Source organism: Carassius auratus, chromosome 3 (genome assembly GCF_003368295.1).
Source record: "Carassius auratus strain Wakin chromosome 3, ASM336829v1, whole genome shotgun sequence".
Classification (NCBI taxonomy): domain Eukaryota; kingdom Metazoa; phylum Chordata; class Actinopteri; order Cypriniformes; family Cyprinidae; genus Carassius; species Carassius auratus.
Genome location: NC_039245.1, coordinates 26,996,830 through 27,023,452, shown reverse-complemented (window position 1 = coordinate 27,023,452; position 26,623 = coordinate 26,996,830). Strand labels below are relative to the sequence as shown.

Below are 26,623 nucleotides of genomic sequence, written 5' to 3'. Positions count from 1 at the left end.
CAAAAATGTGGGGGAGATTCACAAAGAGTGGACTGCAGCTGGAGTCAGTGCTTCAAGAACCACTACAGATGGTATACAAGACATGGGTTTCAGCTTCGCATTCTTTGTGTCAAGCCACTCTTGAACAACAGACAGCGTCAGAAGCGTCTACAGACAAAAAGGACTGGACTGCTGTTGAGTGGTCCAAAGTTATGTTCTCTAATGGAAGTAAATTTTGCATTTCCTTTGAAAATCAGGGTCCCAGAGTCTGGAGGAAGATAGGAGAGGCATACAGTCCATGTTGCTTGAGGTCCAGTGTAAAGTTTCCACAGTCAGTGATGGTTTGGGGTGCCATGTCATCTGCTGGTGTTGGTCCACTGTGTTTTCTGAGGACCAAGATCAACACAGCCGGATACCAGGAAGTTTTAGAGCACTTCATGCTTCCTGCTGCTGACCAACTTTATGGAGATGAAGATTTCATTTTCCAACAGGACTTGGCACCTGCACACAGTGCCAAAGCTTACAGTACCTGGTTTAAGAGCTGGTTTAATTTACCAGCAAACTTACCTGACCTTAACCTCATAGAAAATCTATGTGGTATTGTGAAGAGGAAGATGTGATATGCCATACCCAACAATGCAGAAGAGCTGAAGGCCACTATCAGAGCAACCTGGGCTCTCATAGCACCTGAGCAGTGCCACAGACTGATCAACGCCTTGCAACGCCGCATTGCTGCAGTAATTCAGGCAAAAGGAGCCCCAACTATGTATAGAGTGCTGTACATGCTCATACTTTTCGCCGCAAGTACCATCACCGCCGCGTCTGTAAAGTGCATTTGCAGCATTTGACTACTAAGTGGCGCTTTAACCAAAAGTTATCAAACAAGCGCATCAAATCACATTTTCGCAAATAGACGTTAGCTTTGCCTCACTGATGTGTTACATTTGATGGCTGCAGTCTGGGAAAATGAAAGAAAAACACTATAGTTAAAATATAGTTGCCGCAGTTTATAGTTGTCATTTTCCTTTTGTAAGTATTTTTCTAGATGTTACCCATGTTATATTTCTCAATGACATGCAAGTAAACAACCAAATAAAGGATTTCAAGAAAAAAATAAGGTATCCACTTCCTTCCTGTCACATGAGGCTGTCAACTTCCTACCCCTACTTCCAGGAAGAATGGCGAAGGCAAACCATGAAAAAATTTTCAAATTACTAATAAGTTTTTATTGTTTACATATACATATATATATATATATATATATATATATATATAATCATGAAGGTCTCTAGAATTATCCAAACAAAACAAATCTCCCAGGAGATCTATAGTTTTTTGTAAACTTAGTCAAATGTCCAAGCGGCAACTATACTGTAGTTGCCGGTGGGCAAATAACTTGTAAGTACATATCATGGGGAAATGGGATATACTGTGTTAACAGGTTAATAAATCAAGGTTATTGGTCTTGTTTAGTTATTTTTCCTTTCATAATATCCCACCTAAAACATAACTTAACCCATAACTTAACCCTTTAACTTCTCCTCTTCTGTGTCTGTTTTTTCCATGGGGGGTGACAGCAGCAGTTTACTATCTTCAGGCAGTCACACAAAAGGAAGAATGGAAAGATAAAGAGCTAACACATGGGATTAATTAATGTAGATCATGTTTTTCACCCTTTTATGACATTATGTCTCGTAAGGGGCAAAATATTGAGGCCCCTTTATCCAGTTTGGATGCGTTTCATACTAGTTCCTAACTAATTTTATGACTAGTAGCTTATGATTCCATTGTAATGCTGAAATTCAAACAAGTAATGAATTTACATTATTATATGAAATCACCTATTAGAGTAAGCCACTGAATACTATGGGCCTAAAAAAATGCGTAGTTTTCTTTCAGGTATACCTTTTTTATTATATAGATGTAATATTTTCTTCATTCTATTTATTTTTATTTATTTATTTTTATTTAACACACTTCTAATAATGAAAATACCTGCATGTTCAATAATAAGTAAATAAATAAACAAACAATCATGGGTGTAGCCTACAAATGATACTTATTTAAATAATCATATATTTAAAAAGAATATCATTAATTTCATGAATATAAAGGATTTATGTCAAGGTTAATTAATTTGACCTAATCAATATGAGCATATTCATAGTTTTATAGAGTTTCTTTCTTCTGTTTAGCACAAAAGAAGATATTTTGCAGAATGTTGGTAACCAAACAGTCAAATGCGTAATTTTCTTTCAGGTATACACTTTTTATTATATAGATGTAATATTTCCTTCATTCTAATTATTTTTAATTAACTTATTGATACACAGTTCCTTTTTGGGTGAACTTAATGGCTGCACTTTGTTCTGCACTATGTTCCACCATTTTAAGACAATATTCAAGAGATTATAAACTAGAAGCAACTTTTTTGGGGGGTGGCATTGAGTGTTCAACTTTTATGCATAATTAATTTGTTTATGAATAAAGATTGATCTTTTGAAAGCAGATATTTTGAGTTAGAATGCTCTCCTCCTATTCAAATTTGACATTGAAGGGATAAATACAACATATTTGCCCACCGGCAACTATATTTGCCGCATATTCAAATACGATTTTCAAGAAAATAAACTAAAATCTGGGGAAAATAAATGCAGAACATGTTCACATAGGACACTATTAACATGACTATATGCATGAAACCATTCAGAAAAATTTGGGAATAAATGGGTTAATATTCACAGATGAAAGTTTAGTTTACTCATGAAGTTATGTGCGTTTCTTAGAACGAATTCAAGCAGGATAACTGTCAAGGCTCTGAGCCAGTGCTTATATTTTCTCTAAGCTACACAGTATTACACCATATTTTAGATTTGACACATTTAATATGAATTATGTGTTATTTTATCCTAAAGAAATGGTGGTTTACTTTGCATTGGAGCATTAAAAGTGGTAGTCTATTTTAGTGAGCAGGATATATATGAAATTAAATATCAATATTCACATATTAGGCCTATATTTTAATTTATATTTTAAAATTCCTTTAATAAAACAACATGCATTTTTGTCATGCATTACTTTGTTATTCGTTACCTGTCCTTTATTTTGACAGATAACTTCTTGGGAAAAATATAATATGTAATAAAATACACAATGAAATACACAAAAACGAAGCACTGTATGATTTCGCCCCATTATTTAGGCTTACTTAAAACAAGAAACAAATAAATTAAACCTGCACAATTAAGCTAAATAATTGAAACTCTAAAGGGTGGACAGATTAATAAAATATCCTCACGTTAAACTTCTCTAAATTATAATCAACAAAAAGTCCACACGCTGTAAAAAAGAGCTTTATTAAATGATGTTCTCGTTAACAAGGTTCGGAGGAGCGCGTCAGATACTTAGCCTAAACAACACAGGTGGACCACAATCTAGTAATCAGTCCCACAATATAAATATAGCTGAGTTACCTCTATCCCATCTCCTCACTTCGAGTTCACTTTATAATTAGACGGGCATGCCAAATACCAATACCACACCTCGGCTAATTATATGTAAACGTGAACTCATGAATTGACAACTTCAGTGATTTTATATAATTTAATAATAAAAAATAATAAAATAAATTGCAGCCACATTTATATGCTGGTGTGCATCATATTCAAAAAAATATGATGAGTGCGACGTGCAGCATTTATTCTTATTTGTCTACATATTTTATCTTCATTACAAATCTTGTTTGGTTTTATTTTGGATAATTGCATGTAAAAAAATTATTTAATTTGTAATTCATATGTAAAATGTGAATTATTATTCATATTCGAGTGTTTGTGCAAAAATTATTAATGCGCAAGCATGACAGGGGGGCGCCCTCTTGATCTCTTTGTTTTTTTCCTGCTAATGATATAACTTAAATTGTGGTGTCTCACATACATGAGAAATATATCTACAGAAAGCTACTTTTGTCTGCTTTTAAAAGAATAATTTCAAAACGAAAGCATTATGTAATCTGTGAAGGTTGCATTTCTCTCTAAAGGTGCATTCATGTGGAGAGAGTCAGCAGTATGAATTTCATCTTGCAGCCGACAAGAAAATATTTGTTCATTAATAAATAATTAAAATGTCAAATTTTTCACAATTATTAGGCTACTTCTGCTTGTGCTTTGTGGCAAATTTAATGCAAGTGCTTCAGCACGGAATATATTAAGGCTGGATTATAGATGTAAATTTAATATAAACTTGCGATTAGTTAAATAGTGACAAATTAAGGACTAGTAAATAGAAAAATCTTAAGTGGGGGCAGACCTATTAAATACCCTCAAGACATCTCTGTTAAAGTTTTAAAAGCATTTTATACACATTTGCATAAATTTTGCTTTCAGAAGGGTCCGTAATGGAGAGATGCCTTAACATAGATTTTTCCTCTGAAACACAAATATGAAAATTGAAATAAAATTAATATTTTATGTTTTGACAATGGCCAACCATTCTCTGAAGATATTGTTGCTTCTGGTTTGTTCACTGTAAATCAAAGAAAGTCTACAAATATTGTCTCCCAAAACGCAGGTCTTTTTGTCACGTGTAACGCATGTGTATTTCCCACATCTAAAATAGCATATAAAACATGTTCATAGATGATACTTTACTGATGTCTGAAAAACATGAAGAGATGATTCAATATATTGGTAATGAATGGGCTACATTCTGTGAGAATTTATAATTCACATTTTAAAAAATATTGTATGGACGCAACTAAATAAAATTAACGCAACAGTTTGCATCAATTTTTTTCATTTTATTTTCCTTTCTAAACCTGTTCTGCAAGTTTGAAACCCTTATAAGACACTGTCCATATGAAAGAGCAAGAAATTCACACCTCTATCTCAACCTCCACAAGCAGTACACAGAACTACCCCAAACCCCAACTCCCTCAAGCTGAACTGAATTCGGTCTGTTTTTTGGCTGCGAGGAGCGTTGTTTTGTTATGCTACTGGGTTGAAATATGTCTGCACTCACAGCAGCCATAGCTACTCTATTTATTTATTATTTTCTCTATAATTATCATTATTTTGGGGAAAATCATTGTTATTTGTGAACACAGGCATTTGAGGAAGGCTTTAAGACCAACCGGAATCCTCCGTCAGCTGCTTCTGGTTCACAGCGAGCGCGTCACGGTTCGCAGGTTTGTGGATTTGTTCTCATGTTTGGTGTGTGTGTGTGTGTGTGTCTTGTTGTCACGTTTGTTGTTAATGAGCACTGATGAGTGAGCAGCTGATCATCAGCGCTGCTATATATCGTCTCTGTGTTTGTTCGTTCAGTGTCGGATATTTCTGTTGCTCACGCTGTGTCCGTCACAGTTTTTTCTTCTTTTCCTGGGTTCCAGTTGCTCGCTTTGGAGTGGATCTTATTCTGTCTCCGTGTTCCTCGTTGGATTGTGTTGGGAGATCTGCCCATTGTAGTCCCTGTGCTGCCAAGGACCAGCTGCACCTTGACTTTCCTGAACTGTCATTGTTACATCGCCTTGTGCTTTCTAATAAAAGGAACTTTCACTTGCAATTGAATCTCGAGTTATCTGTCCTGACAGCACGAGCACTAACTGATCCAGGTTCACTGTCCGCTGTTTGACCTCACAAATTCAGTGTGAGCCGAATACAACATATTGATCATGAGCCCAACATTTAGCAGGCAGGAAAACATTCAGCCTACAAAAAAAAAGAATAATAAAAAAAAAAAAAGTGTAGGCTATTCTTAAACTTGGACCTCATTATATTGAAGTAGCTACACATCCAAACACCAGAAGCAACCTACACTCTCTAAGTGTTCTTTCATTGAAAAGTATGCATTTTGTTTATTCACAGGCTATATAGTTGAAATAATATTTTAGTTCAAACTATAAGTGCCATATGCTTACGTTTCATAGACCTTTAGTTGTTATGCTTTAAAATTCCATGCCATTTGTAATTTCGCAATATTTTCACCTTCTAAATTACAAACCCCTGTTAAGTCACAATTCTATAATGGTAAAATTTACTCGGGCCGATGGCATTTTTTATGAGATTACTTTTTAATTTATTATTATTATCATTTTTAGAATAATTGTAGCATACATAAACGAGTGAAGCAAAACAAATATGATAACCTTTTAACTGCAGGCAGATACAGGCTTATATTATTGTATATTACACATATTTGGATCGTCCCTTTTTCTTTCCCTAATTTTCTAAAGAATAAACATATTTTCTACAAGAATAAAGATTATAAATAAAGAATAAAATAATCTCAATTAGCCCTTATTTTCCAATTCTAAACTCTTATGATGATGTAATTATCTTTTGACTCCCCTGACAGTGGCACCTTCCTTAAAAAAAAGCACCTCAGTTGTAGAAGAGGAGATACGCGAAGAAATAATAGATTTAAAAAAAAAAAAGGGGGTGCTTGGTTTCCGAAATAAAAAATGAATACGGCTCGTAAAAAATTATATAATAAAAAAATGATAACATATTTATTCATAGAAATAATTTAAGCAATTAAAACATTTCTTATACTAGATTCAACTTGAATTTCAATACTATTAAACTGACTTTAAAATCACAAGGAGTTTATAGTTGAACCGGTAAAATGTCACAGTGTATGTTAATTAGCCTAAATTTCTTATATATCCGATGACCTTGATTCCATGTTACCATGAAACTAATTAACTATATATATAATTCTGTTTTAATGAGAAATTCCTTTATAAAATACGACAGCAACCTTTATACCAAACATTTTGAAAGCAACACGGGAGGTGGATCTGTTTCAGAGCGTGCAAACTGAATGTGATGCACAAAGTCATTTTCAGATGCAATGTAAAAAACTAAAAGAACCTGGATTAAAACATAGCCTACACAAAACTTGTAAATAGTTAACAACATAGCCTAGATTAGGCCCAGACTCTGTTCCTAAGTAGGCTATATAATGTAAAACTGATTAATCACCTATTTTTGTCTGCTGCATGTTTTATTTTAAAACATGCTAAAAAATAAAATACATTTCTGAGAGGAAAAAAATATACAAGTCATGTACTGTATAAGTTACATTTTATTACATTCAAAAATAATAATGGAAGGCCAAATAATGTTATAGGCTAATGTGTCAACAGGATATTTTTAGTTCCCTTCACTTTACAAACAAATCCTTTAAATGTAACAAATTTATCAGAACAGAACAAGAATTAAAATATATAATTCTAATGAATAAATAAAATTGCAGTATATAATAATAAAGGCTTAGCTTTAAACAAACAAAAAATTAAATAACAATAATTACCTTATTTTCCGGACTATAAGTCGCACTTTATTTCATAGTTTGACTGGTCCTGCAACTTAAAGTCAGGTGCGACTTATTTATCAAAATTAATTTGACATGAACCGAGAGAAATGAACCAAGAGAAAACATTACCATCTCCAACCGCGAGAGGGCGCTCTATGCTGCCAGTTCTCCTGTAGTCTACACTGAGCATCATAGAGCGGCTGTAGACGGTAATGTTTTCTCTTGGTTCTTGGTTCTAAATGAATGCGACTTACAGTCCAGTGCGACTTACATATGTTTTTTCCTCATCATGACGTATTTTTGGACTGATGCGACTTATACTCAGGTGCAACTTATAGTCCGAAAAATACGGTAATAGCGAAAACTTATGTAAAGTTTGGCTCTCTCATTCGAGAGAAATAATAATTTTACATATTCTTGATGTTGCCCATTTGAAGCTTAACTATTATTCATCAGGGAAAATAGGCTTTGTAGCTCATGTGTGTTTCAGTATTGACGGGGAAAAAATCATAATGAGCAAAAATATGCCAAAGTGGGCCGCTGCTCGCGACGAATGGCTCGGTGAATGGTTGCTGTATCCAATGAATGTGAGCATGAGGCACCAGCAGTTATAAAGAATAATCACAGAGTATATAAGAATTATTTCAAAATGCTAGACTGGTCTCATTCACTCTGCATATACAACCTGATTTCTACATTTAGCTTTTAATCCATAAATATATATATATATATATATATATATATATATATATATATATATATATATATATATATATATATATATATATATATATATATATTAGTGGTGGGCCGTTATCAGCGTTAATGTGCTGCATTAACGTGAGACTCTTATCGGGCGATAAAAAAAATATCTCCGTTAATCTATTCTAAAAGTTGGGTTGGGAGCTGGGTCTATACTAAGCAAGCTATGATGACTTTCATCTTGATATTCTAGAGCGGATGTATACCTAGCCGAATCTGTAGGGGGTGAGAACGAGTCTTCGCACCTGTGTATATGCCTACTGTGAAATTACCACATTAAACGTGACGTGCTAACATGGATGCAGCTGAAGCCGCCGGGTTTGCTTCAGTTAATTTTTTTTTAAGAAGCTTCCCAATGAAAACCTTGATAAGATGCACACCTGTTTCACACATAATCCGTCTGCAATTCGTATGCACTATGAGATCCTCAGTGAAACAAAGTTGATTGATTCAAAGAAACTCTGATGCCCTCACTGTGTTCCACACTCCATCCCTCGCCACTCGTGAAGAAAACTAAATAATGGTGGGTCGGGGTCAGGAACTATTTTGAAGCCTCCATCCTACTCAATGAACTGTGTCGATTTAGTCAGCTAGGTTGCGTCTTCCCTCAGGGAATGTAGCTTCACAGATACGGATGGAATTCACTCTCACATCCTCTCATTCTTTCTAACTACACATTGCTAACGTAAATTACAGCAACGGGAATATCTTCACAGAATCAGCACATACAAAGTCAACTGTTTTTTTTTTTTTTTTCAAGCCTTCAATTTTAGGGCACTCTGGCGTTTTTGCAATGGACAGAGTTTCCCACACCAACACATAGTTAATGAAAGTCCAGCTTGTCAGAATGCTGCGAAATATGCAACATCTCTCTCCTTGTATCAGTAGTCAACTTCATGTTTCAAATATCAGGGTAAACAGAAAGTTAGATGTGGACAATTATACGCAAAGTTAATTTGAAAGAATTATATTTATGTTGTTATAAAAGTTGGTCAGCAGAGCTCAGCAAAAGTAAGGTCAGCTGACTCCATCTTGTACTATCCCACCCCCTAACCAATGTTTTTCAAACAACGCTTGCAACACTGCATCATCACTGCGATGCGATCATATTCAAGAAGTCAGCTTTAGACAAATTTCATGTCATGACATGTCATAACCATTATCTCAGGATCTGTAACACCACTTTATATTGTGCATAGGCTCATTTGAATCAAGATCAACCGCTCTAAACTTTAGTGTGCGATAGTGTTGTCAAAAGACCCAGTAGTTCGGTACCAAGTCAGTACTAAAAAAATTAATATATGTCACGGTACCAGGTTTCTTTAAATACCAGTCGTACCGAGTACCTAGTCAACCGGGTCCTTGACGCATACAGCGATATGACTTCCACGAATGGGAAAACTCAAAATCAAAATTTCAAAATCCAGTCATGATAATGAAACTTACATTTTAATATGGAAAGTCACTGAATTTTTCAAAGTTAACATAAATTAATAAAATCAAATCTCCATATGGACCAGTAACGTTATCTGTAAATGTTAAGCTGCAAAAGTTGGTTGAAATATGAATCTTGCATGTTCTGCACGTCTCTTTTGGATTTTTTTTTTTTTATTTTAACTGGTATCGGTACCGAATACTGAAAATGTTGGTACCGTGACAACATTAGTGTGCGATTTACGATGCTTTACTAAAGTTATAATCTAAAACGTTGCACAGAGCACACTGTATAATGGTTACATTCACGAACGTGGCATTTTTCTCACAAAAACTTTATATAGTTTGATATAAACTAATTAAAACAAATATAATTGTTGTATTCTGCTAGTTGAGATCTCAAGATTATATAACAAGAATATCCGTTATGTCACTTTTACAAGTCTCTATAAATGAAGGAGTAATATCTCTTTCATGCCATAAAAATTTAGCACTGTAACTAGTCAGCTCATTTTAAAGCTGCAGTTTAAAATGAACAGACAGTCCTTATCCAAGACTTTGCTCCTACTGCCGTTTTTCTTTGTCCCCCAAAACACACCCATCTTTACTCCCCTCCATGGGCGGTGCTAAGGAGGGGCTAGCAGGTGCTTCAACACCCCCAAGAAAGACAAAAGCACCCCCATAGCTCCCCCACATATTTTTTTTCCTGGAATCAATTACATACATGCTGTAGCCTTTTGTATTTAATTATTAAGATGATAATGAAAAAAGAAACAAAACAAAACAAACAAACAAAAAAATTGACTAGAGCAAGATGTGATATGCAGCTGTCATGCTTTTCATAATGTCATTATAATATTTTATTTAGAAAATGGAGCACTTTCCCTGTGTTTCCTTCCCCTGACTAAATATTTTTCTAGTCGCACATTATATTAAACTGATTAATATAATAATATACTAAGTTGTCCTTTAATATATATGCAATTGCCTCAAAGCACCGGCAAAATGATTATGAACGTGTTGAGGGGAAAAGAAGACATTTGACATTTGATCGGGAGATATTTCTGGGAGGAATTGTGTCGACGTCAGTGTCACGTCACTTCCTGTTTGTTGTTGACGGCTGTACTGCGTTTGAGCTCCGTCACTATATTCTTTTCATTTACTATTTTTAACTTAAAAATAGATTTTATACACCATCGTTTCCGTTTATATAACGCGTGAATATATCCTCTATTGTATTCTACAACAAAAACTATCAGAGCGACTCGCTATCACTAGATTTATTTTGATCTCCCGGTCCGCTATTAGCTTTTAGCCAGTTAGCATTACCACTGCTGTACTCACTGTTACTTGCTTTAATGGCGGATGAATGTCTCCACTCTGTGCAGCTCAAGCTCGAGGCCGTGGGGAAGCAGATTCACGACCTGGAACAGAGGCAGGACCAGCTGAGAGAGCGGAGAGCCGCGCTGGAATCATCCCGGGCTGACGCTCACAAGTCCGGGGTAAGTATACAGCGTGCTGTTAACAGTCCCACCACGTCTACTCCGTGTGTTTCTCTGCGCAGGCCCGGTGCACCCAGGATGCGATCTTCCCAGATGTCCTTCACTGCGACGCCGGGACACCACGGACCCTGGGTGCATCCACAGCGGAGGACGCGAGCCGGGTCCCGGGCGATGACATCTCCCCCTCCTGCCTTCGCGATCTCCATCCAGAACCGCTTCGCTCCCCTCCGAGAGACAGGACGCGACGCTGTGATCATCGGAGACTCCATCGTCCGACACGTAAGTGCTACGTTAGCCAAAGGTAAAGTGCACACTCATTGTTTGCCTGGTGCTCGTGTTCTCGATGTTTCTGCGCAGATACCCGCGATCCTGAAGGACGACGAGAGCCCCAGAGCGGTCGTGCTTCACGCCGGGGTTAACGACACCACGCTGCGGCAGACGGAGACGCTGAAGAGGGACTTCAGGAGCCTGATCGAGACGGTTTGCAGCACGACGCCCGCGGCGACGATCGTCGTTTCAGGACCACTGCCCACGTATCGACGAGGACACGAAAGGTTCAGTAGACTTTTTGCTTTAAATGAATGGTTGTTGTCATGGTGTAAAGAACAGAAACTGCTATTTGTCAATAACTGGAATCTTTTCTGGGAGCGTCCTAGACTGTTTCGCGCTGATGGATTACACCCCAGCAGAATTGGAGCGGAGCTTCTCTCTGACAACATCTCCAGGACACTTCGCTCCATGTGACTAGTAAGACAATTCTCAAATAACCATTATGATGAGTTTTGTTCCACCCGCTTAAATGCTAAAAGTACTTGCGCTGTAAAACCTATTAAGACTGTGTCTGTTCCCCGAATAGTGAGGTCAAAATATAAATATAAATATAATGTAGGATCTAGAAAAAATCTTATCGTAATGAAACCAGAAAAATACAAAGTAAATGAACAAAAACAATTTTTAAAGTTTGGGCTCATAAATATTAGATCACTCACACCAAAAGCAGTTATTGTAAATGAAATGATCACAGATAATAGTTTTGATGTACTCTGCTTGACTGAAACCTGGCTAAAACCAAATGATTATTTTGGTCTAAATGAGTCTACTCCACCAAACTACTGTTATAAGCATGAGCCCCATCAGACTGGTCGTGGCGGGGGTGTTGCAACAATATATAGTGATATTCTCAATGTTACCCAGAAAACAGGATACAGGTTTAACTCTTTTGAAATACTTCTGCTAAATGTTACTCTGTCAGACATGCAAAAGAAATCTAATGTATCTCTTGCTCTGGCTACTGTGTATAGACCACCAGGGTAGTATACAGAATTCCTAAAAGAATTTGCAGATTTCCTCTCAGACCTTCTAGTTACAGTTGATAAGGCGCTAATCATAGGAGATTTTAATATTCACGTTGATAATACAAATGATACATTAGGACTTGCGTTTACTGACCTAATAAACTCCTTTGGAGTCAAGCAAAATGTCACCGGGCCCACTCATCGTTTTAATCATACACTAGATTTAATTATATCGCCAGGAATCGATCTTACTGCTATAGATATTGTACCTTCAAATGATGATATTACAGGCCATTTCCTTTTATCGTGCATGCTGCGTATAACTGATATTAACTATATGTCGCAGCGATACCGTCTGGGCAGAACTATTGTTCCAACCACCAAAGACAGATTCGCAAATAACCTGCCTGATCTATCTCAACTGCTATTTGTACCCAAAAATACACATGAATTAGACAAAATTACTGACAACATGGGCACTATTTTCTCTAATACATTAGAAGCTGTTGCCCCAATCAAATTGAAAAAAGTTAGAGAAAAACGTACTGTACCATGGTATAACAGTAATACTCACTCTCTCAAGAAAGTAACTCGTAGTCTTGAACGCAAATGGAGAAAAACTAACTTAGAAGTTTTTAGAATTGCATGGAAAAACAGTATGTCTAGCTATAGACAGGCTCTAAAAACTGCTAGGGCAGAGCATATCCACAAACTCATAGAAAATAACCAAAACAATCCAAGGTTTTTATTTAGCACAGTGGCTAAGTTAACAAATTACCAGACGCCACCTGATTCAAATATTCCACCAACGTTAAATAGTAATGACTTTATGAATTTCTTCACTGATAAAATAGATAACATTAGAAATACAATAGCGAATGTAGATTCTACAGCGTTTAATACCTCAGTTTCATCCATCGCACCCAAAGATAAACTGCAGTGCTTTACAATCATAGGACAGGAGGAGCTAAATAAACTTATCACTGTATCTAAACCAACAACATGTTTATTAGATCCTGTACCCACTAAATTACTGAAAGAGCTGTTACCTGTAGCCGAAGAACCGCTTCTCAATATCATAAACTCGTTGTTATCTTTAGGACACGTCCCAAAACCATTCAAGCTGGTGGTTAGCAAGCCTCTTATTAAGAAACCAAAACTAGATCCTAGTGTACTGGCAAATTATAGGCCTATTTCAAATCTTCGATTTATGTCTAAAATTTTAGAAAAAGTTGTGTCTGCTCAATTGAGCACCTTCCTGCATAAAAATGATCTGTATGAAGAATTTCAGTCAGGTTTTAGGCCCCACCATAGCACAGAAACTGCACTTGTTAAAATTACAAATGACCTGCTCCTTGCGTCAGACCAAGGCTGCATCTCATTTCTAGTCTTACTTGATCTTAGTGCTGCGTTCGACACCATAGATCATGACATACTCATAGATCGATTACAAAACTATACAGGTATTCAAGGGCAGGCTCTAAGATGGTTTAGATCCTACCTGTCCGATCGCTACCATTTTGTTTACTTAAATGGGGAGTCTCATTTATCATCAGTAAAATATGGAGTGCCACAAGGATCCGTCCTAGGTCCCCTTCTATTTTCAATATACATGTTGCCCCTTGGTAATATTATTAGAAAATACAGAATTAGCTTCCACTGTTATGCTGATGATACTCAGCTATATATCTCAACGAGACCAGATGAAACTTCCCAATTATCTAAGCTAACAGAGTGTGTTAAAAATGTAAAAGATTGGATGACAAATAATTTTCTCCAATTAAATTCGGATAAGACAGAGATACTAATTATTGGACCAAAAAACACTACACAGAATCTTTTGTAGATTACAATCTGCAGCTAGACGGATGTACTGTTACTTCATCTACAGTCAGAAATCTGGGTGTTATATTAGACAGCAATTTGTCTTTTGAAAATCATATTTCCAATGTTACAAAAACTGCATTCTTCCATCTTAGAAACATTGCCAAGCTACGAAACATGTTATCTGTTTCTGATGCAGAAAAGCTAGTTCATGCATTCATGACCTCTAGACTGGACTATTGTAATGCACTTCTAGGTGGTTGTCCTGCTTCGTCAATAAACAAGCTACAGGTAGTCCAAAATGCAGCAGCTAGAGTCCTTACGAGGTCAAGAAAATATGATCATATTACCCCAATTTTACAGTCTCTGCACTGGCTACCTATTAAGTTCCGTATCAGTTACAAATTATCATTACTTACCTATAAATGGTTTAGCTCCAGCGTACCTAACTAGCCTTCTACCACGTTACAACCCATCACGCTCCCTAAGGTCACAAAACGCTGGACTTTTGGTGGTTCCTAGGATAGCATAGTCCACTAAAGGAGGTAGAGCTTTCTCACATTTGGCTCCCAAACTCTGGAATAGCCTTCCTGATAATGTTCGGGGTTCAGACACACTCTCTCTGTTTAAATCTAGATTAAAAACACATCTCTTTCGCCAAGCATTCGAATAATGTATCTTTTTAATTGTGAGTGTAGTTGCATCTGATCAAAGGTGCATTTTTATTCATTAGCTTGGGTTAAACTAATTTTACTTTGTTGGATCAGCAGCTATGCTAATGATGTCTGTATTTTGTTTCTATGTTTCGCCATGGGATTTACATCCTGTGGTAACTACACTGTAAAAAATAAGTGTAATTTTAACTGTAAAATTTTGTAAAAACGCTACGGAAAAAAACTGATAATAGGTTAACAGTAAGTTCCCGTACTATATACAGGGAAAAACTGTAAAAGATCTAACAAAGCATTTAATGTAAATTTACAGTAAAATTCTGTTAATTATACAGCTTTTAGAAGTAAAAAAAGAACAAATCAATGTATAATTTACAGTCTAAAACTGTAAACTGATATTCCCAGAATTCCCTGCATGACACTCCACGTTTGAAAGTATTTTGTTTAAATAATCATGTTTTTAAATAGTTCTTGTTATCAGTTATGTACATTTGAGCTTTATGTTACATCTTCTGTTGCTTAATGAAAGTTTTTTGCATTATTTAAGTATCACGTGTGTTACCATGATGGTGTTCTGTGTTTCCATATATGTGCACCTTCTATATGTTAATATATACTTCTGCTTGTGGTGAAGCTACCTGTGATGAGCTTTGATACTTCATGTGGCTTTCTCTTATACAGTACCATCTTTATTATTATGGTGGTTGTCAGTATTTTCAAGGTACAAAACAGATTTAATTTTGTGTGTTGTTGAATTTACTGGTTTATATTCAAATTTTCTTGTTTGTAAATTACAGCTTTATATTGTAAAATTAACAGTTTTTGACGTAAATGTGTTTACAGTTTTCTGTATTTTTACAAAATTATTCTGGCAACCACAGCTGCCAAAAAGTTTTTGTAAAAACAACAAGAAATTTTTTACAGTGTAGGATTTACACAAGCTCCAGTCTGGATCCAGAACACCTGAGAAGAGATGATGCTGACCCTCAGAGGACCTCAGATGATGCTAACACTGAATCAACAAACAGAACTAACAATTATTGCTAAATGTGTGACTGAATCATATAATAACTTAATTAATAATATTGATAGTTCATCGTCTAGCTGACTACGTCTTGTATTATTATTATTATTTTTTTTTTCTAAAATCCTGTCAAATGTGCACAAACTACTAGCTACCACTAAATATTTTAGAAACATAATTTTCTGTAAAGTTGCTTTGTAACGATTTGTTTTGTAAAAAGCGCTATACAAATAAACTTGAATTGAATTGAATTGATTATTAATTAATAAACTATTGCTTTCTCAGTCAGTGTAGGGCGCAAAGATGAAGTTGCTAAATGCCGACGCTGACTCGCCATCTCCACATGGTCCACAAATAAAATGCCAGTAACCTGTTTTATTTATATTTCCTATTAATTGCAGGACTGTGACCATCTTTTCTGCATGTGTGACAAAATTTTGTGAGTGGCTGCACTGTCACAACCACCATATTGTTCAACTCATAGCGCTGCCTTTTCTGTTACATAACCAGAGAAGGTGAACATGGTATTCTTGCCATGCCTCATCTTAATAACTTTTTGTTAATAAACATTTTGTAAGCTAGTTTGTCAATGTATCTTACTGTTTTATTGTTGTAATGCTTTTTAATTAAAAAATAACAACAGATTCATCTTTTGTTTTAGTCTTAAAAAGTGAAAGGTTTATAAATGTAAGCAAAACAGACAGTTTTATTTTATTGTAAAGCGTGACAAGATCACAAAATCGAAAGTAAAAGCATCCGAAGCCCGGCTTATAACAGAAAAAAGGAACTCCAGTTTACAAGATTAAAATCACAATACTACTGATGAAAACGAATGGGTTGAATGATAACCACTTTAGTTTCCATATAACTATAAACTATGATAAAAGTTAATCAGCATGCATTGACAATTTCCATGTTGTACCAAAAAAACCCTGCTAGTTCACCAACTGAGAAAGTTAGTTGCAAAAGAGCGACCAGTAGGAAGAATGAGTCTTGAGCCCTGAATTGCCCATCGTCCCCTGTCAATGACCTAGCACCCCCTCAGTACCTGTATTCAAAATTCTCTGGCACCTCCCATGCTGCTCTCAATTTTTCTCCTCCCTCCTTCTTTGTTGTTTATGAAACAGCCCCTAGCGTGAGGCTTTCTGCGCAAAAAAACACTCTGGCTGCTCCTTTCCATACCTCTTTTTTCTTACTACAACCTTATTTCAGAAGTACCCTAGCATGAGGCTGCCTCCACAAAGATGCCTGCCTCTTCTTTCCCTTTTGCTAACCATCCATCACCTACATCAGCTGAACTGCCATCTTACATCTTTTTGTCAGACACACAGTTAGCAACCCCAACCCACAATGTTGCTATGGACCTCCACTTGTCTCTAGGTGTTTTCAACCTGGTCTTTTTAAAGGGACTGAACCTATTCCACTGGATTTGGCCCATATGTCGGCACTCTAAAATATTGCAGACCTTTCCAGAGTGAACTGAGATTATTTCAGCAGGTGGTTTAAGTATGGTTCGCTTCAGCAATCAGCAATGGTTCTCTAAACAGTGCAGCATGAACACAATTTCTCCTGGCTCACTTAATGTTTTTCTTTCTTTTTTTATGACAATTTTATGACAATTTAGTTGTCATAAGGTGCATCTGTACAAATGAGCTGCTCCTACTGGCACATTTCTACAAATAACGCAGATCAAGTTATGCCAAATTAATGCTGTTCCTCAGTTGGTTAATCCAGTCTTCTGCATTATAACTGAAGCAGAATGTAAATTTAAAGCAAGGATTCAAATTCAACCTGCTGTCTCTCTCATTTTTTGGCTTTCAGAAATTTAGGTCATTGGGTCCATGATGCAGCCATGTTGGGTAGATGCTGTGTGTTTCTGTGTGAAATCAAAAGCACTTTATGTGGCCTTCTGGAAGTAGATGCAATGAGGAATCATTGGATAAGATTTATTTACAAGAGAACAGCACAACCCAGATGTTCGAATTTTTGCAACACATTTTATGGACAACAGTTTTGTGAACAAGAGTACAATTTTTATTGTGCTGCATATTATGCTCACCTTTCTCAATTGCAAGCAATATATTTTTGTTATAGGGTAGCTTGGTTATTCTATCACTCTATCACTGTAAAAAAAAAAATCCCATTTGATAATAGTTCCAAGGCGTAACAAGGCAACATTTTCTCTTTCTCCTAACATAAGGTATACTAGTTTTTAGGCATACTGCTCTGTGTCTTGCCTAACAAAACCATTAGCATTTATTTTTTTGATTATTATTGCATATTGCTTTATTCTCTCACGTCACAGAAGAGTGGGTTATTGTTACTGCTCAACTTACCTGAGTTTGTCCAGTTGTTTGAATATATCAGCTTCATTTAGCAGCTTCAGTCCTGAATCTCCTGGGTGATTATAGCTCAGATCTAGCTCTCTCAGGTGTGAGGGGTTTGAACTCAGAGCTGATGCCAGAGTAGCACAGCCTTCTGCTGTCACCATACAGCCAGATAATCTACAATAACATTGCAAAGGTTAATGTTATGAAAAGATAAACACTATCTTAAACAAGTATCCTAGCAAGCACAAGTCTTAAATGAGTTTAAATGTCTTAAATTGGATATGTCCAAATGGATATAAGAACTGTGACCAGCTTTGAAGTAACAGTAGTTTAATATTCCAACTGCTGTTTGTGTCTATGTTACTCAAACAACAAAAGTACATGATATGAATAATGATGTAAAAACACTTACTCATGTGAAATAGCAAGGGGTCATTAATACTATTTCCTATGCAATGATGTTAGCCAGTCATCTACTGACAAGCCTTAAAGGAGCTTTCACTTTTAGAAAGTTGTGTGTGTGTGCAAAAACATTAATAACATTTAACATGAATCTAAACTAACAAAATAATAAAAAAAAACATGTCATGACCCCTTTGATAGAGACATCAGTAACAGGACTGGTATCAGTGATTCTGGCCTTCATTGTACTTAATAAAGAGATGTCATTAAACAAATATTTTAAATACACTGGGGTTGCACGGTTTACTGGTACTACGGTAGTATCATGATACTAATGGTTCAAAATACTGGCAGTGCCAGTAAACATTTCTGTATTCTATTGTATTGAAAATATCAAAATTTTACAAAAATTCTTATTTTTCGGACTATAAAAGTCCCACCTAAGTATAAGTCGCATCAATACAAAAATATGTCATGAATAATTTGCACTGGACTATAAGTCGCACTTATTTAGAACCAAGAACCAGGGGAAAACATAACCGTCTACAGCCGCGAGAGGACGTTCTATGTTTACAGTGTAGACTACAGGAGCACTGAGCAGCATAGAAAGCCCTCTTGCGGCTGGATACGGTAATGTTTTCTTTTGGTTCATGTCAAATTAATTTTGATAAATAAGTCGCACCAGACGACTATAAGTTGCAGGACCAGCCAAACTATGAAAAGAAGTGTGATTTATAGTCCGGAAAGTATGGTAATTAATTTAATTTTTTTTTCCTTTTTTTTTTCAGAATCAGAACTATGCTGCCCTAACTGGTGCCCAAAGCCACACAGTTAACCCTGCCAACAGCAAGTTGCAGCCCACCATTGACAGCCTCTTTGAGAAATGCAGTGTTAATGCTTAGTAAACTGAGAAGAGTTTCAATTTGCGTGACTTCATTGCTGTACAGATGGAGTACATGCATGACACATTTTAATGAGTTGCTTCATGACTGTTCTTGAGTTTTTCAAAGAGCCAGTTACTCAATCTCATTAAAAAAAAAAAAAATTCTGAGGACAATTTGGTCTGTTTTCATTTAATATCTTAGTATTTCTGACATTTTGCTTCATTTTGTAGATATGAATTTTGAATTAATAAAATATGGCATGGTATCATGATACTACTTGGTATCGTGATACTTAAGAATTTCCAATCAACAGAAAATGTTAGAAAACTGCCTGGAAGAGGTTGTGTGTCTATATCGTCCTAATGCATGGTGAGGAGGTCAGTTTGAGTGGCTAAAGACTCTCCAAGGATCATAGCTGGAGAATTGCAGAAAGTATAGTAGCGTAACATTTGTTTATGGTTTCGTGACAACCCTAAAATCTGTATATTGATTAAACATAAATTTGGAGATTAATTGTGAAATTATAACAATATAAAAATATTATATACATTTTAATGTTAACTGCAATTACTTACAGAAAGTTTTATTATTATTTTTAATCGACTGACAGCACAAATGTCTACATATTCAGTTAAAGACTAAGATAAGCAGTGTTACAACTCATGCTGCAATGTTTCTCTGAATAACAAACACAAACATGCATATGTACATTTGGATAATGAGTTTTGTTTGAAAAGGTTTTAATGATGGAACACTTTGCATTGCTAGAAGACCTTGATGTATGTACTCAGCCAAAACAACAGGTGCTGGTCATATAATTAGATTATCATAAAAAAGTTGATATACAGTCATGCCCACAAATATTGGCACCCTTGGTAAATATGATCAAAAAAGGCTGTGAAAGTTAATCTGCATTGTTAATCCTTTTGATTTTTTATTTAAAAAATTCACAAAAATGTATCCTTTCATTGGATAATAAGAATTTAAAATGGAGGGGAAATATCATTATGAAATTAATGTTTTTCTCAAATACTCGTTGGACACAATTATTGGCACCCCTAGAAATTCTTATGAGTAAAACATCTCTGAAGTATATTCCCATTCACATTCACAATTTTGAGCACTCCAGCATGATTATAAACATGAAATTATCAAGCCATTGCTTCCTGTTTCACAGAAATATAAAGTGGAGGGAAAACAAAGCCCAAATGCCCTTAATCATCTATCACAATCAGAAAAACCAAAGAATATATTTCTGATGTGCAGCAAAAGATGATTGAGCTTCACAAATTGGTGAAGTGGTTTTAAGAAAAGAGCTAGAGCAGTGACAATTCCCATTTCCACCATCAGGACAATAATTAAGAATTTCCAATCAACAGAAAATGTTAGAAAACTGCCTGGAAGAGGTCGTGTGTCTATATCGTCCTAATGCATGGTGAGGAGGTCAGTTTGAGTGGCTAAAGACTCTCCAAGGATCACAGCTGGAGAATTGCAGAAAATAGTTGAGTTTCTGGTTCAGAAAACCTTTAAAAAATTGTCAAACAGAACCTACATCAACACATGTTGTTTGGGAGGGTTTCAAGAAAAATTCTCCTAGCTCATCCAAAAACATACTAAAGCATATTCAGTTATCAGACACGACTGGAACTTCAAATGGGACTGGCTTCTATGATCAGATAAAACTAAATGAACTTTTTAGCAGTAAACACTCAAGATGGGTTTGGTGAAAACAGGGATAAAAGTACCCCATGTGTACAATGAAATATACAGCTGTATTTTTGATGCTGTGGGCCTATATTTCTGCTGGAGGTCCTGGACATCTTGTTTAGATACATGGCATCATGGATTCTATTAAATACCAACAGATAAAAAATCAGTAAGTGACTGACTCTGTTAGAAACCTTATAATGGGCCATGTTTGGATCATTCAACCGTACAATAATCCAAACACAAACCTCAAAAACAACACCGAAATGGGTCACTGAGCTCAAAACCAAGCTTCTGCTATAGCCATTCCAGTCCTCTGACCTGAAGCCAACAGAAAATGAGAGGAGTGAACTGAAGAGGAGAAGCTGGGTATCTGAAGGGTCTAGAGTGATTCTGGATAAAGGAATGGTCTCTGATCTCTTGTCAGGTGTTCTCTAACCTCATCAGGCATTATAGGAGACAGTTTTGAGCTGTTAAACTGGCAAATGGAGGTTAATAATTCAATAAAAGGGTGTCCTTAATTGTGGCCAATGTGTATTAGAGAAAAACATTTATTTCACAATGATATTTCCCCCCATTTTAAATTCTTATTATCCAATGAAAGGATACATTTTTGTGAATTTTTTTAATAAAAAATCAAAAGGATTAACAATGCAGATGAATTTTCACAGCCTTTTTTGATCATATTTACCAAGGGTGCCAATATTTGTGGGCATGACTGTATTTCACTAATTCCATTAAAAAATTTTAACTTGTATATTATATTCATTCATTACACACAGACTGATATATTTCAAATGTTTATTTCTTAAAATTTTGATGATTATAACTGACAACTAAGGAAAATCTCAAATTTAGTACCTCAAAAAATTTGAATATTACTTATGACCAATTTTTTAAAATCTTGGTCAACTGAAAAGTATAAGCATTTACAGCACTCAATACTTAGTTGGGGCTCCTTTTGCCTGAATTACTGAATTACAGCAATGCGGCGTGGCATGGAGTCAATAAGTCTGTGGCACTGCTCAGGTGTTATGAGAGCCCAGGTTGCTCTGATAGTGGCCTTCAGCTCTTCTGCATTCTTTGGTCTCGTATATCACATCTTCCTCTTTACAATTCCCCATAGGTTTTATATGGGGTCAAGTCCTGTTGGAAAATGAAAATAAAATCTGCATCTCCATAAAGTTGGTCAGGAAGCATGAAGTGCTCTAAAACTTCCTGGTATATGGCTGCGTTGACCCTTAACCTCAGAAAACACAGTGGACCAAAACCAGCAGATGACATGGCACCCCAAACCATCACTGAGTGAAAACTTTACACTGGACCTCAAGCAACATGGATTGTGTGAGAACATAACTTTGGACCATTTCTAGCATTTGTAAAACTGCATTTTTCCATCTCAAAATATGTCTAAATTACGGCCTATGCTCTCAATGTCAAATGCAGAAATGTTAATCCATGCATTTATGACCACAAGGTTAGATTATTGAAATGCTTTATTGGGTGGTTGTTCTGCACGCTTAATAAACAAACTGCAGCTAGTCCAAAATGCAGCAGCAAGAGTTCTTACTAGAACCAGGAAGAATGCAGTGTTAATTTCGTTGACTAAATATTTTCGTCATTATTTTCGTCACAAATATATTTTTGCCGACGAAAACGAAACGAAAACTAAAATAGAAGGCACTGATGGAGACTAAAACTATGACTAAATTGATTGACATTATCGTCAACGAATAAAGGACGAGACGAAAATAGACTGTGACGAAAATCAAATCAGCAGACGGGAGAGATGCGAGGAATGAGCAAAAGAACCGGCAAAACAGAACAGACTGCATGAGAGAAGAGAACCAATCAGAGCCTGACTTATTGAGACGTGAAGCGAAGGTTTTCAGTTTTTATGAGCTCCCGGGAAGTCGGCATTCGAAGAGGTGATAGGGACTTTTAGCAACAGCCTCTCGTGGAACGGCAACGCCATTCTGGCGTTGTATTGCGCCTGCGCGAATTTAACTGCTACTTTCTGACGTTCTAATTTAACCATCTACTACGGGAGAACAGCTGATTTGCCAGAGTCGCTACAACGTTAGAGGTTAGGTAAATAAATGTTATGTTTTTAGACTTATTTATTATTATTTATACGTTCTTGGCTACAGCGGTGTGACGGCAAACTTCCGGTCGCTGTTGCCGTTCCATTCGCAGCTGTTGCTTAAAGTCCCTACTGTCTAAAAGAGCGACAAAATGTCCACAGCTCACTTCACGTTTGATGACGAACAAAACAAAACAAAGTGTAAAGCACGCAGAGCGTTCATTCGTGGCAAGAACACAACCAATTTGAAAAGACATTTACAGACGAGCCACCCGGACATTTTCTCAAATGTAATTTTACAACGATGTTCTTTTGTTTATTGAGCTAAGCAAAATTGGAATAGTGCAGTGCGTAGATGTTGTAGCATTAAATATTACGAACTGAAAAGTACTGTAAAATAGCCCCTTCTTCAAATTAGATGCGAGCACAATACTAATACGTAATATCATGATAAATACATTTGATTAATACTAATGTTTAGTATATTTTATAATGTTCTACTTGTTGACAATATCACAAATATTTCTATATTAGTCATGTGAAACATGAATGTTCACATCCTATCATTATACATACAAATCTAGCAATATTGTAGTATTTAAAACATACAATATTGCTAGACAAATGAATACCTTATAAAATCTTGTTACTTTTTTTTATCCACCTAGCTGCCAACTTATTAAATATTTACTTTAAACGTATGCACTTATTGTTCAGCTCAGCTGTAAGCTTTAAGGTCCTGGACCTAACCTTATTTTTCTTTTATTGATGGTCAATTGGCAGCTAGTTATTGTTTACATTATCATGACAGTGTTTGTTGCTGCATAAAAGCTTTTGAATCGAAATAAAGACACAGTTGTGTTGAAATAAAGTTGAATTTGTGTTTTATATATTTTGGTTAAGTTTGTTTCCTATACCAGCTGTAAAAACTTGTCTAGTAAATCTGTTATTGATTTTAGTCTTATTTTAGTCGACTAAAATACCAAGCAATTTTAGTCGACTAAAATACCAAGCAATTTTAGTCGACTAAAATAAGACTAAAATTAAAACAAATCAGATGACTAAAACTTGACTAAAACTAAAAAGAATTATAGTCAAAAGACTAAGACTAAAACTAAATTAAAATTTCGTGTCAAAATTAACACTGGAAGAATGACCATATTAGCCCGGTCCTGTCATCGCTGCACTGGCTCCCTATCAAACATCATAAAATATTGCTTATTACTTATAAAGCCCTGAATGGTTTAGCACCTCAGTATTTGAATGAGCTCCTTTTACATTATACTCCTCTACGTCCGCTACGTTCTCAAAACTCAGGCAATTTGATAATACCTAGAATATCAAAATCAACTGCGGGCGGCAGATCCTTTTCCTATTTGGCGCCTAAACTCTGGAATAACCTACCTAACATTGTTCGGGAGGCAGACACACTCTTGCAGTTTAAATCTAGATTAAAGACTCATCTCTTTAACCTGGCATACACATAACATACTAATATGCTTTTAATATCCAAATCCGTTAAAGGATTTTTAGGCTGCATTAATTAGGTAAACCGGAACCGGGAACACTTCACATAACACCCTATGTACTTGCTACATCATTAGAAGAATGGCATCTACGCTAATATTAGTCTATTTCTCTCTTATTCCGAGGTCACCGTAGCCACCAGATCCAGTCTGTATCCAGATCAGAGGGTCACTGCAGTCACCCGGATCCAGTACGTATCCAGACCAGATGGTGGATCAGCACCTAGAAAGGACCTCTACTGCCCTGAAAGACAGCGGAGACCAGGACAACTTGAGCCCCAGATACAGATCCCCTGTAAAGACCTTGTCTCAGAGGAGCACCAGGACAAGACCACAGGAAACAGATGATTCTTCTGCACAATCTGACTTTGCTGCAGCCTGGAATTGAACTACTGGTTTCGTCTGGTCAGAGGAGAACTGGCCCCCCAACTGAGCCTGGTTTCTCCCAAGGTTTTTTCTCCATTCTGTCACCGATGGAGTTTCGGTTCCTTGCCGCTGTCCCCTCTGGCTTGCTTAGTTGGGGTCACTTCATCTACAGCGATATCATTGACTTGATTGCATATAAATGCACAGACACTATTTAAACTGAACAGAGATCACATAACTGAATTCAATGATGAACTGCCTTTAACTATCATTTTGCATTATTGACACACTGTTTTCCTTATGAATGTTGTTCAGTTGCTTTGACACAATGTATTTTGTTTAAAGCGCTATATAAATAAAGGTGACTTTGACTTTGACCACTCGGCAGCAGTCCAGTCCAAGACACTTCTGATGCTGTCTGTTGTTCAAGAGTGGTTTGACACGAGGAATGCGAAGCTGAAACCCATGTCTTGTATACGTCTGTCTGTAGTGGTTCTTGAAGCACTGACTCCAGCTGCAGTCCACTCTGTGAATCTTATCCACATTTTTGAATGGGTATTGTTTCACAATCATCTCCAGGGTGCGGTTATCCCTATAGCTTGTACACTTTTTTCTACCACAACTTTTCCTACCCTTCGCCTCTCTATTAATGTGCTTGGACACAGAGCTCTGTTAACAGCCAGCCTTTTTGCAATGACCTTTTGTGTCTTGCCCTCCTTGTGCAAGGTGTCAATGGTCGTCTTTTGGATAACTGTCAAGTCAGCATTCTTCCCCCGATTGTGTAGCCTACAGAACTAGACTGAGAGACCATTTAAAGGCCTTTGCAGGTGTTTTGAGTTATTTTTTAGAGTGTTGCACCAGGTGTCTTCAACATTGAACCTTTCCACAATATTCAAATTTTCTGAGGCACTGAATTTGGGATTTTCCTAAGTTTTTATAATCATCAAAATGAAAATAAATAAACATTTGAACTATATCACTCTGTGTGTAATGAATGAATTAATATAATATACAAATTTCACTTTATGAATGGAGTTAGTGAAATAAATCAACTTTTTGATGATATTCTAATTATATGACCAGCACCTGTAATTAGCTGAGGTATAGAATGTGTATTTAGAGGTGATTATGCTTGGAATAATATGGAGCTGATGGATTGATTAAGAGTTTCTCATCCCAGAAGTTTCAGATTAACCACTCCAATGGGCTAATGAGATACCGAGAAGGCGGGGCTTCAAAAATGCTGATCATAAACCCTTTTTTGATTCATGCCACCTAGGGGGGAAAGCTGAACAGATTATTTAAGTGAAATAGCTGAAACGTAATGAAAAATGGCAACATTTGATGTCACGTGCAAGGACTTGATTGCTGTAGCATGCCTGTCATAAAGAATTGTCTAAATATTAAAGATTGTGTACATTTTAGCAAAACGAGGACCAGATTGTACAGTGACATGTAGAAACTTTTGTCGGGAAGTTGGTGTCCTTCGAAGGCTTTTGATATGAGCATGTACATTATAT

The 26,623-nt window shown here is 36.2% G+C and overlaps 1 protein-coding gene across 2 annotated transcripts in view; it reads right to left on the bottom strand.

The window, feature by feature from the left end:
* Positions 1 to 26,623, bottom strand: part of LOC113053038 (NACHT, LRR and PYD domains-containing protein 3-like) — a 96,918-nt gene that overhangs the window by 5,898 nt on the left and 64,397 nt on the right. Inside the window, exons 6-7 of one of the 2 annotated variants that reach the window (XM_026217663.1) lie at positions 18,142 to 18,309; positions 16,088 to 17,928 (exon numbers count right to left, since the gene is read on the bottom strand). In XM_026217663.1, coding sequence (XP_026073448.1) covers positions 17,910 to 17,928; positions 18,142 to 18,309 — 187 coding nt within the window. In that variant the 3' untranslated portion in view covers positions 16,088 to 17,909. Of the gene's footprint in view, positions 1 to 16,087; positions 17,929 to 18,141; positions 18,310 to 26,623 lie in introns of those variants that run through there. The other variant, XM_026217655.1, reaches the window with a different exon arrangement.